Source organism: Rhinolophus ferrumequinum, chromosome 10, assembly GCF_004115265.2.
Source record: "Rhinolophus ferrumequinum isolate MPI-CBG mRhiFer1 chromosome 10, mRhiFer1_v1.p, whole genome shotgun sequence".
Lineage (NCBI taxonomy): Eukaryota > Metazoa > Chordata > Mammalia > Chiroptera > Rhinolophidae > Rhinolophus > Rhinolophus ferrumequinum.
The window spans coordinates 64,561,533-64,571,667 of record NC_046293.1 but is presented as its reverse complement, the minus strand read 5'-3'; the positions used below and the strand labels follow the sequence as shown (position 1 = coordinate 64,571,667).

The window sequence follows — 10,135 nt, the reverse complement described above, 5'->3', positions numbered from 1 at the left end:
GGTTAGGTAGTTCTCAGAAGACAGTACTGGAAATTAGATAATTGCTGATGTCATAGTTTTCACAATTTAAAAAAAAAATTGATGTCCTGGGGGCTATAAAAGCAGCAGTTTCTACCTTCTCATCACAAGCACAATCATCGAAACAGGTAAGTGTTTCAGCAAACTCACCATGATTGGTTTGTTTGGTGTGATATTTCATGATACTTAATTTTCTTTCCCTTTTTGTTCTTATTCTCTTGATACCAGGTGTTTCTTCCCTGCCCACCAGTTGCTTGAGTTAGAGTCGTCTGCAATGGCCACCCCGCAGAAATCTGTGAGCTTTTCCCTTATGGGGATTCTGGCTGCCAGTTGTCTTCTCGTTGCTCTGTCGGTGCAGGAAGGAGCAGCTGTGCCTCTTAGGTCTCACTGCAGGCTTGACAAGTCTGACTTCCAGCAGCCTTATATCACCAACTATACCTTCAGGCTGGCTGAGGAGGTACTCATCTCAATCTCTCTCTCTTTTGCATCTTATCTACTTGGAACCCGAATAGTTCTTAAAATTTTCTTCAGAGTAAATTTAAGATTTAAAGAACCCATTGGGTATCTCTACTGGCAGACCAAAGATCATTTTCTTCGTCTCTTCAAAGACTCTTTGGAGATTGGGCTTTACCAGAAGACCTACCATTTTGGCCTTTAAAATACGTACATTGAGGTTTACCCCAAAAGGAGCCATTTAGCAGCCCATCTGGCTATCGATTTTTCCCTTTACTCCTCTGTACGTTATTTTAAACTCAGACATACATCTAAGTTCTTTCTTTAGTCTTCACGGGGCTGCTCTAGGGAGATGGGATAAGGTACATCTCTATTTACAGGCTTTTTTCCTATTTTCTTGAAGTCCGAGCATTTAGTCTTTTCTTTTCTTCCAGGCTAGTATGGCAGATAACAACACAGATGTTCGTCTCATATCTATGGAGAAACTGTTCCGCGGAGTCAAGGTAAGTCAAGTAGTGATGAGTAAGGCACTATGTCAGCCGTGGTTATTTGGAACGATGGTGATGATGGTTTGGGTCTTCTGACTGCCCTGTAATACAACCTCTTCTTCACTTTTGCTTGCAGATGAGCGAGCGCTGCTATGTTATGAAGCAGGTGCTGAACTTTACCATTGAAGAAGCGCTGCTTCCCCAGTCCGATAGATTCCAGCCCTATATGCAGGAGGTGGTGTCCTTCCTGGTGAAGCTCAACAACAAGCTAAGCCAATGTGTAAGTTCTTCTCCCAGCCTAAGATCACCTAGTTACCTGCCTGCCTGCCTCCCTTCTTCCATTTAGAGCCCTTTCCGCCTCCAACAGTCCTTGCCCCCTCCCATGCTGGCAGTCAGAGGAGCCTCAGCAACACCACCATTATAGGAGTCATTTGGAATCAGAGAATATTTGTTTTTGTTTTGATTCCATCACATTTTGAGTTTATTGTGATAGATGGGATCTGAAAGGCAAGTGCATAGAAAGCTCATTTGTCCTTGGGAAAAAGTAACTCAGGTTATGTAGATGAAAAAGGTGTTGGGAGATTTAAGAAAGAATGTCTAGAGTTGGAAATGGGTCTGCCAAGTATAAGTTGATAAAGGGAGGGGATGGGAAAGAGAGAAAAAGGGAAATGGGAAATTTTAATGGTCTGTGGTGGGTGGGCAAAGACTCCTGCCTTTTTGATGTCATAGGAAGTGACAAAATCAAAGGTGTGTGAACTCTACGCCTCTGAACATTTAAAACTATGAGAAAAGTTTTGAGTGAAGTGGGCAGAGCAAAGGGGACTTAGTATTTATTGAGTAAGGCCTATTGTTCATACAAGACATTTTATGTATATTTCTTATTCTGAGCATGCATATTTGGTGAGGTACATTTAGGGCTTTAATCTTGACAGAATTTGCATAAACCACTCCACTCTTTCCACAAACTTAAACCTCAGTAGGAGTTCCCAAAGGTGAAGAGGGGTCCCATGTAAAAGAAATGACTGGATTTTGGTGTCCAAGGGAATTCAAGAGCTCAGAAAATCTAGGTCACTGGTGAAATCTAGGTCATTGCAGGCAAAAATGCTAAGAACTTTAATTTCATGTGAAAGGTGACATACCTCAGTTAGGGACACTGAGGTTCATAGAGCATCGGTACGGCAATGTTGAAACAAATGTTCTGTTTTTCATTTTGTAGCATATCGAAAATGGTGAGCAGCGTATCCACAGAAATGTGCAACATCTGAAGGACACAGTGAAAACGGTATTACTGATAACTGTTTATGCTAAGTCATTGAATAGGATAGAAAAATGTTTTCTTTTTCTTTCATTTCTTTCCTGCCTCAAGTTGTGACACGTTACTCTCCTACCATTGGGTTGACAATTTATGTGCATATGTAGATAGATGTGTCGATATATTTATAAATAAATTTCCAAATTTTGAGAATCATAGAATTCTAGAACTGGCTGGGGTTAGGCCATCTAATCTCATCACCCCATGTTCTGGGGATAGCCAGTGGCAGTCCCAGGGCTAGAATGCATCCACGTCAGCACTCTTCCAACAGCAATATGTATTACTTTTAGTATTTCTTAGGGAAATTTAAGATTCCTACTGATTCATGTAATCTGAAGATGCACTTGTTCAAAACCAGAAAAGGGCCTGGGGGCAAATTTATTTGAAGTGATTTTTGAAGCCATTAATTTGATGATTTAAAACTTGGAGAAATAAACCCAGAACAACCATAACAAAAGAGCTGGATTTGCATATAGGATGAATTTCTGGAATGATTGATACTTATAGTTAATTATCATAATATAATATCCCAAAGCTATTGATTTTAATTTAAAGAAGGAAGACTGAAGAACCCCCAATTTCCTTTATGCAGTTTCAAATAGAATGAAAACATTAACAATGGATTTAGTATAGTGAAATGGAAGTCCAAACTGGAAATCTTTTCTTCCCCTCTCTCTCCTCCTTCCTTTCTAGTCTTCTCCCTATCTCAGTAAATCCCTAATGAACATCTATCTGGTGTAGGATAGTGTGTATTTCCACAGTGAATGATACTGGCATGTGGCCTATTTGGGGCAAAAAAACAACAATAGAAGGTTCAGACTAGCAATTGTGACTCATCCCAAATGCAGAGGAATGATTATTAGCAGCGAAAGTGATGCCCTTGCAGATAGGAACAAGTAAACCTCAGAAACATGAAGGCTTTAGATAGGGGTGTCCAAACTGCGGCCCGCGGGCCAACTGCGGCCCGCAAACCATGTACAATTGGCCCGCAGCAAATTCCAAAAATGTATTTAGTTTACTTAAATAAACCAGGTGAGGCAATCCGTACTTCACCTCGAGTGAGTGGCCCGGCTGTGTGTGTATTTTACCGCATGTGGCCCTGGGTGAAAAACGTTGAAAAAAGTTTGGACACCCCTGCTCTAGACTGATGAAATTTTCAGTAACAAGCATACCCACAATTCCTCCTTTTTGCCATCTTGATTTTTTTATAAAGTATTTCTTCCTGAGCATGATTTAATGACCATGATTGTTTCTTCCTTTGATATATGAGGTGTTTGTAGCTTTTCATTGTAAAGATCAATTCTCTTGTCATAGAACCATTACCTAGATGTAAAGGTATTAGAATGCTATAGCCCTTCTAGTTGGAAAAATTCCTGGTGTCAGTTTACTTTGTTTCTAGAAAAGTGAAGTGAGAGAGAAAAATATGATGTTGATCTGTGTGGGGAAACAGAGATTTGAAAGCTTTTACTCCATTTTGAGAGAATCAGCTTTCACATTTGCCATAGGTTGCCACGTGGAAGAGTGGTTATGCCTTTTTTTACCCTGCAGCTCCAGAAAGCATAGGTGAGAGAGAGGAATGTTGTTTGGAGAAAGTTCAACATGAGGAAAACCTGGTCAGGGCTGTCTGATGTGGGAGGACAGTCTTGGTAGGTATTAATCCCCTGTCATTGGAGGGAAAAGCAGGTTGTAGTAGAAGAGATGACAGACAGTAGGGCAACATACGCTTGAAAATTCTTTACAGTTGTGGGAGTCTTTAAGATATAAAAAATATCCCTTGGCATTATGTCAAAGGAAGTGTGGAAAAGTGAAATGGTGGAAGAAAGCAGGAAGAGAAAGGAGAACAAAGTATAGAGGACATTTAATAGATTAGATGAATGTCAGAGGAGGTATGCTTTAGACTTGAATTTGGGTTCTCTCTCTTGTCGCGTTTGAAAGCCTCATTTGCATCTTCCTTGAATGGAGGAGGAAACAAGGGATGTTTCAACCTGCATCTGGCATTCTACTAATTAAAGCAACTGAGTAAGACTTATTTGGTATTTTTCCCACAAAAGTGAAAACATTTTTTTCTTTCCCATTGTTCAAGAAGGTGAGAAAAGAAAAAGCCCATGTGTGTTGGTCAATGTTCAGTTTTGATTCAAAGCTGTTAAGTTGTTATAAATAATTGGTCACAGATACTGGTAGTCTTGGAGCTTTGAGGTAGGGCAAAGCATGATGGGTAGCACCCCGGCTCCCACAGCATAGCTTCCATCTGCTTGCTCTGGTTAGTAAGTGGTTTTAACCAGCTTCATGAATGTGAGGTACAACTGAGATTGATGCCTGTTGGTGCTCTCTCAGTTCAGAAAGCCATAATGTGAAAGTCTTTGGCAAATCCTATTATACTCTTGCTAACAGGGTATTACTATTAATCCTTTACAAAAGGCGACAATTTGGTCTCTGTCTCCAGAAACCTAACCAGGCCATCTCCCTATAATTTGTTCCTCTTTTAAAAACATAGTATAATAAATGCTCAAATACTCCTGTTTCTTATTTTCACAGCTTGGAGAGAGTGGGGAGATCAAAGCAATTGGAGAAGTAAATTTGCTGTTTGTGTTCCTGAGAGATGCCTGCATTTGATCACAGCAAAGCTGGAAAATGGATACTAACCCTTCTTGCCTGTTAGAAGTAACAATAAAATTCCCAGAAGTTTTTTTTCCCCCCAAAGGAAAATGGGAAGCCAAATTCCACAATCATGGGTAGATTCTAAATAAATAAACCCCTCCTTAGCTTAAATAGGAGAACAATGTCACTTGTGTCCTTAAGACCAGAAGGTAGCCCTTTCAAACATAATGAGATTTATTGCTAATGTAATGTTTTATTGTAGTTGGTATTTTATACACAGAAATTTATCTTTAAGCAATTGTATATTCCCACAAAAAAGTTTACTTCCCATTCTTTTAGGAAAAAAAAACCTAAGTGACCTTGTTTTCATAATTAATAGTTTATATTTATGAATTTATTTATTGTTATAAGTACACATTTTATTTATGTCATTTTACTAATATGGATTTATTTATAGAATCATATGATATTGTTACTTAAGTATAAGGTTAATATTAATATTTATGACAATAATTATGGATCTAGAATATGTTTATTTGAACTCAATAAATACTTTGATATCCTAAATCTTGTGGATTTGTATTTTTTTCCCTTCAATATCATCATCATCATCATCATCATCTTCATCATCATCCTGTAATCATTCTCATTTGCTGAATGAGCCAAAAACCTTGTATAAGTGACCTTATTTTTGACTCTAAGCAAAGGAGGTGGCTATTAGTATCATCCCCATTTTACAGATGAGGAAACGGAATCAGAGCCATGTTAAAAAACATTGTGCAGGAAAAAACAAAGGAGAGAGACAACCAAGATGGCGTAGTAGGTAAACGTGGTGCTTACGTTCTCTCACAACCACATCAAAATTACAACTAATCTACAAAACAACCATTATTGAGAATCACCTAAAATCAAGCTGAACTGAAGCCTTTCAACCAAGGACGTGCAGAAGAAGCCACATCCAGACTGGTAGGAATGTCAGAGACGCGGAACGGGCCGGTCCCACACCCGCGTGTGACCATTAAAGATTGGGAGGGTTATTTGGCTGTGGGGGTCCCCCATCCCCTAAAGGAGCAAGAGATCCCAGTTCCCCCCTCCCCCGGCCCAGGGTTCCAGTGCTGGGGAGAGAAGTCCCCATAATTTTTGGTTTTGAAAATCAGCGGGGATTGTGTCTGAGTGAGACTGAACGCAGCTGCACTCACAGGCCCTCCTCTTAAAGGTATTGCACTCGGACTTACCCACCAATGGAATTACTTGCTCTGAGCTCCAGCACTGGGGCAGTAGCTGTAGAATAGTGGGGAATTGAGTTGTCTGGCTTGGGACGGGGGCTGGAGAGCCAGCTTTCTCCTAGATGGGGGAGCTGGCAGAGGCCATTGTTTCTTTGTTGAGCCCTTCCCTTTCCCAGTATGGGAACACAGGCAGCTGCCATTTCTGAGTCTCTACCATTAATTTGCTATGCCCTGGTGATTTGAGACCTGGTCCCGTCCAACTTTTGGACACCCCAGGCTGCTTTCAGTGGCTTTTTTGTGCAGATAGCCTGCCTTGGCTCCAGCTGTTGACTTTCCTAGGGTCTCTCAAAGGTTCGTGGAACACATACAAGCAGCATCTGGCTTGAGCATGTACTGTACCTCTGGCTGAGAAGCCCTAAGCTGGAACTAGCGGCAGCTGGTCTTGGTTTGCAGCTTGGCCTCTCAAGGCGCTTCCAAGTACAGCACAGGCAGCACCCATCTGATTTCTTTCTGGCTCCTGCTGGGTGGACCCGGGCATGGTACTGGCTGTGGCTGAAGTAGACGTACAGCAGATCCCCTCCAAGGTGGTCCTGGGGCTGGCACCCCCAGTGGCCAGCTTCAAAATGAGCTGGAGCATCACCCAGATACCTCCAAGTACGACACACACAAGGGGTGGATTGGGAAGACAACAGAGTCCTGCTGAGGCAGATCCTGCCTATAGGATCAGCCCCTGCGCAACAACTCTTCCACTGTAGTCAAGGCCAGTCCTCACAACCAGTGAGCCCAAGGGTCAACCCCTCACATTGATGTGCAATTATCAACCGAGGCTCAACTACAAGAGGAGGGCACACACAACTCACACAAGGGACACACCTGGAATGCATGGCTCAGGTGACCAGAAAGACTGCACCACTGAACCCCACAGCACAGCACACCTACTACATAAGGCCACTGTACTAAGACTAGAAGACATAGCAGCCCTACCTAATAGATAGAAAAAAACACAGGGTGGCAGCCAAAATGGGGAGACAAAGAAACATGTCCCAAACGAAAGAACAGAACAAAGCTCCAGAAAAAGAACTAAGCAAAAGGGAGATAAGCCATCTACCAGGTGCAGAGTTCCAAACACTGGTTGTAAGAATGCTCAAAGTTCTCAGGGAGAACTTCAACAGAGAGATAGGAAGCATAAATGTGGAGATGGAAACCATAAAAAAGAACCAGTCAGAAATAAAGGATACAATAATGGAAATGAAGAATATATTACAGAGAAGCAACAGTAGATTAGATGAAGCAGAGGATCCAACCAGTGATGTAGAAGATAAGGGAGCAGAAAACATCCAACCAGAACAGCAAAAAGAAAAAAGAATCCAAAAAATTGACGCAAGTTTAAGGGGCCTCCGGGACAATATCAAGTGTACCAATATTCATGTTATAGGGGTACCAGAAGGAGAAGAGAGAGAGCAAGGAATTGAAAACCGATTTGAAGAAATAATGATAGAAAACTTTTCTAACCTGATGAAGGAAATGGACATACAAGCCCAGGAAGCACAAAGAGTCCCAAACAAGATGAACCCAAAGAGGCCCACACCAAGACACATCATAATTAAAATGCCAAAGGTTAAATACAAAGAGAGAATCTTAAAAGCAGCAAGAGAAAAGCAGTTAGTTACCTACAAAGGAGCTCCCATGGGACTGTCAGCTGATTTCTCAACAGAAACTTTGCAGGCAAGAAGCGAGTGGCAGGAAATATTCCAAGTGATGAAAAGCAACAGCATACAACCAAGATTGTTCTACCCAGCAAGGCTATCATTTAGAATTGAAGGACAGATAAGGAGCTTCCCAGATAAGAAAAAGCTGAAGGAGTTCATCACCACCAAACCAGTATTATAAGGACTCTTAGAGGGACTTCTTTAAGATGGGAGGGGGTTAAGGATAGGTGAAAGGGGAAGTACAAATTGGTTGTTATTCAGTAGTCATGGGGGTGCAGGGTACAGCGTAAGGAATATAGTTAATAATATTGTAATAACTAGGTATGGTGCCAGATAGGTACTAGATATATCAGGGTGATAGATAGGGGTAGGGTTGGGGGCAGGGTGGAAAAGGTGAAAGGTTGAAAACGCATTAAGAAATACAAATTGATAGCTAATACAATATGGGGGATATAATCAACAATGTAGTAAAGATCACATAAAGTACAAGATGGGCACTGGACTTATCAGGGGGATCACATCATAGACTGTGTAGATGCCTGACCAACGTGCTATACACCTGAAGAGCTGAAGTAGAATAATATTGAATGTCAACTATAACTAAATATATGGGTATATATAGTCACGGGATGTGAAGTAAAACATAGGGAAGATAGTCGATGTTATTGTAACAGCTATATAAGATGTCAAAGGGGTAGTAGCGTGGGGAGTGGTTTATCACTTTATGAGGGGTTTAATTGTCTATTATGTTGCTCTGTACAACTGAAACTAATAAAAAAATAAATTAAAAAAGACATTGTGCAACTATAAGTAGTGATACTCATTGAGCTCGGTCTATCTGATTTCTAGGCTCTCTGCTATATTGTCTATATAGATTTATTATGTTGATGCAGCATGTAATTCTGAAAGAGAAAGGTAAGAAATTGAAAAGAATCCATCTGCATTGTTAACAGTTTGTGGATAAAAGAAAGAAGTGAGTATGCTGTGGAAGAAATACAGGGAGCCTCTATTGCTGTAGGTGAACCACTTTAGTTCTAGTTCAAGCCTATTAGGGAAGGCCTTCCCTAGTTTTCCTGTAAGTCAGGAAATACAGTAGAGGGGAAGCTGACTGAGTTTGGGGAGTCTTATCTGTTAGTGGTGTGCAGGACTCATGGAGAAGTCTTGTGTGTGGAAGATAAGCAAGATATTAATGAAGCACACTGAAAAGAAAGTGAAAGCTGTACATCTTCAAACTTTGTACAGTGGTATGGAGAAGAAAGAAAAGGGGTAGAGATAAATGTTGGACTAGTTCTATGTAGAAGAATGAACACAGGACACCAGCACCGAAGAATGTATAGGTCTTTCCATAGATGGTGGAAGTCAGTGTTTAGCTCTCTGAAGTGCTTCCTTTTACAAACAAATCAGGAACCCTGGGTTGATCCTACAATTGTTTGCCAAGTTCCTTTAGGATTAGGTCAAGGTTGGTGGTGATTGGTGAGCACGTATATAAATTGCACGTTCACTTGTAGATAAAGTGGAACAAATACTTTTGGGTATGGGCTCTAAATGCTGACAGGTACTGGAGCTAATCTTCAGGGATGATAGAATTATAATTACTTCTGGGATAAGTTGAGATTTAGGACTCTTTCCTCTCTTCTTCCAAATGAGTTTCAGCGTAAAACCTTGAGCAAAACTTGATATTGTACTTGTTTTTGTCCAATCTTCTAGACATTGAGCCATAAATGGAGGAATACTCTTAACATTGAATTCACAAATGATTCCATACTAGGGCAAGGAGTCTGAAATAAAAAGATTTAAAAATTCTGAATGCCAATGAACATAAGGCATAAGGTGCCAGGCTCTTCTTCAATTCTGGAGGGCAGTGCTGATAAATTTGGCAGTTGTATGAGATAGTCCAAATTCTACATATGTAGTCTTAACATAATTATTGGCACCTGTTATACCATTTTTTTTTTTTTTTTGGCATCAGTAGCAGCGGCTTGTATTTGGTTAGCACCATCAGCACTGCTCTTGTTCTTGGCATTGGCAGAGGCCTGGAGTATCTCCTCTCCCAGTAGCAGATGGCAACATTCAGGTATTCAAGAAGACTAATCTATGAGCTGTGTGAGACACAGGCCCCTGGAGACACTAGCCAGCAGTGAGGGCTGACCGGAAGTCACTGGAAGATTTTGAGCATGGGAAAGAATTGCTCTAACTCGTATTCTATAAGATCACTATGGCTGCTGGGTAGAGAGTATGTCTCATGTGTTTGTATGAGGGTAAGAACAGAAGCAAGGTCAGGGCAGTAGTCTGGGGAGGAGGAATGATTGTTCTGGAGTAGATGGGAGTAGA

The 10,135-nt window shown here is 41.0% G+C and overlaps 1 protein-coding gene across 1 annotated transcript; it reads left to right on the top strand.

The window, feature by feature from the left end:
• The first annotated feature begins 292 nt into the window (after positions 1–292).
• Positions 293–4,884, top strand: IL22 (interleukin 22). Its single transcript, XM_033118637.1, has 5 exons — positions 293–475; positions 906–974; positions 1,096–1,239; positions 2,176–2,241; positions 4,807–4,884. The coding sequence occupies exons 1-5, from the start codon at positions 293–295 to the stop codon at positions 4,882–4,884; spliced, it is 540 nt and encodes a 179-aa protein (XP_032974528.1).
• The last annotated feature ends 5,251 nt before the right edge of the window (positions 4,885–10,135 follow it).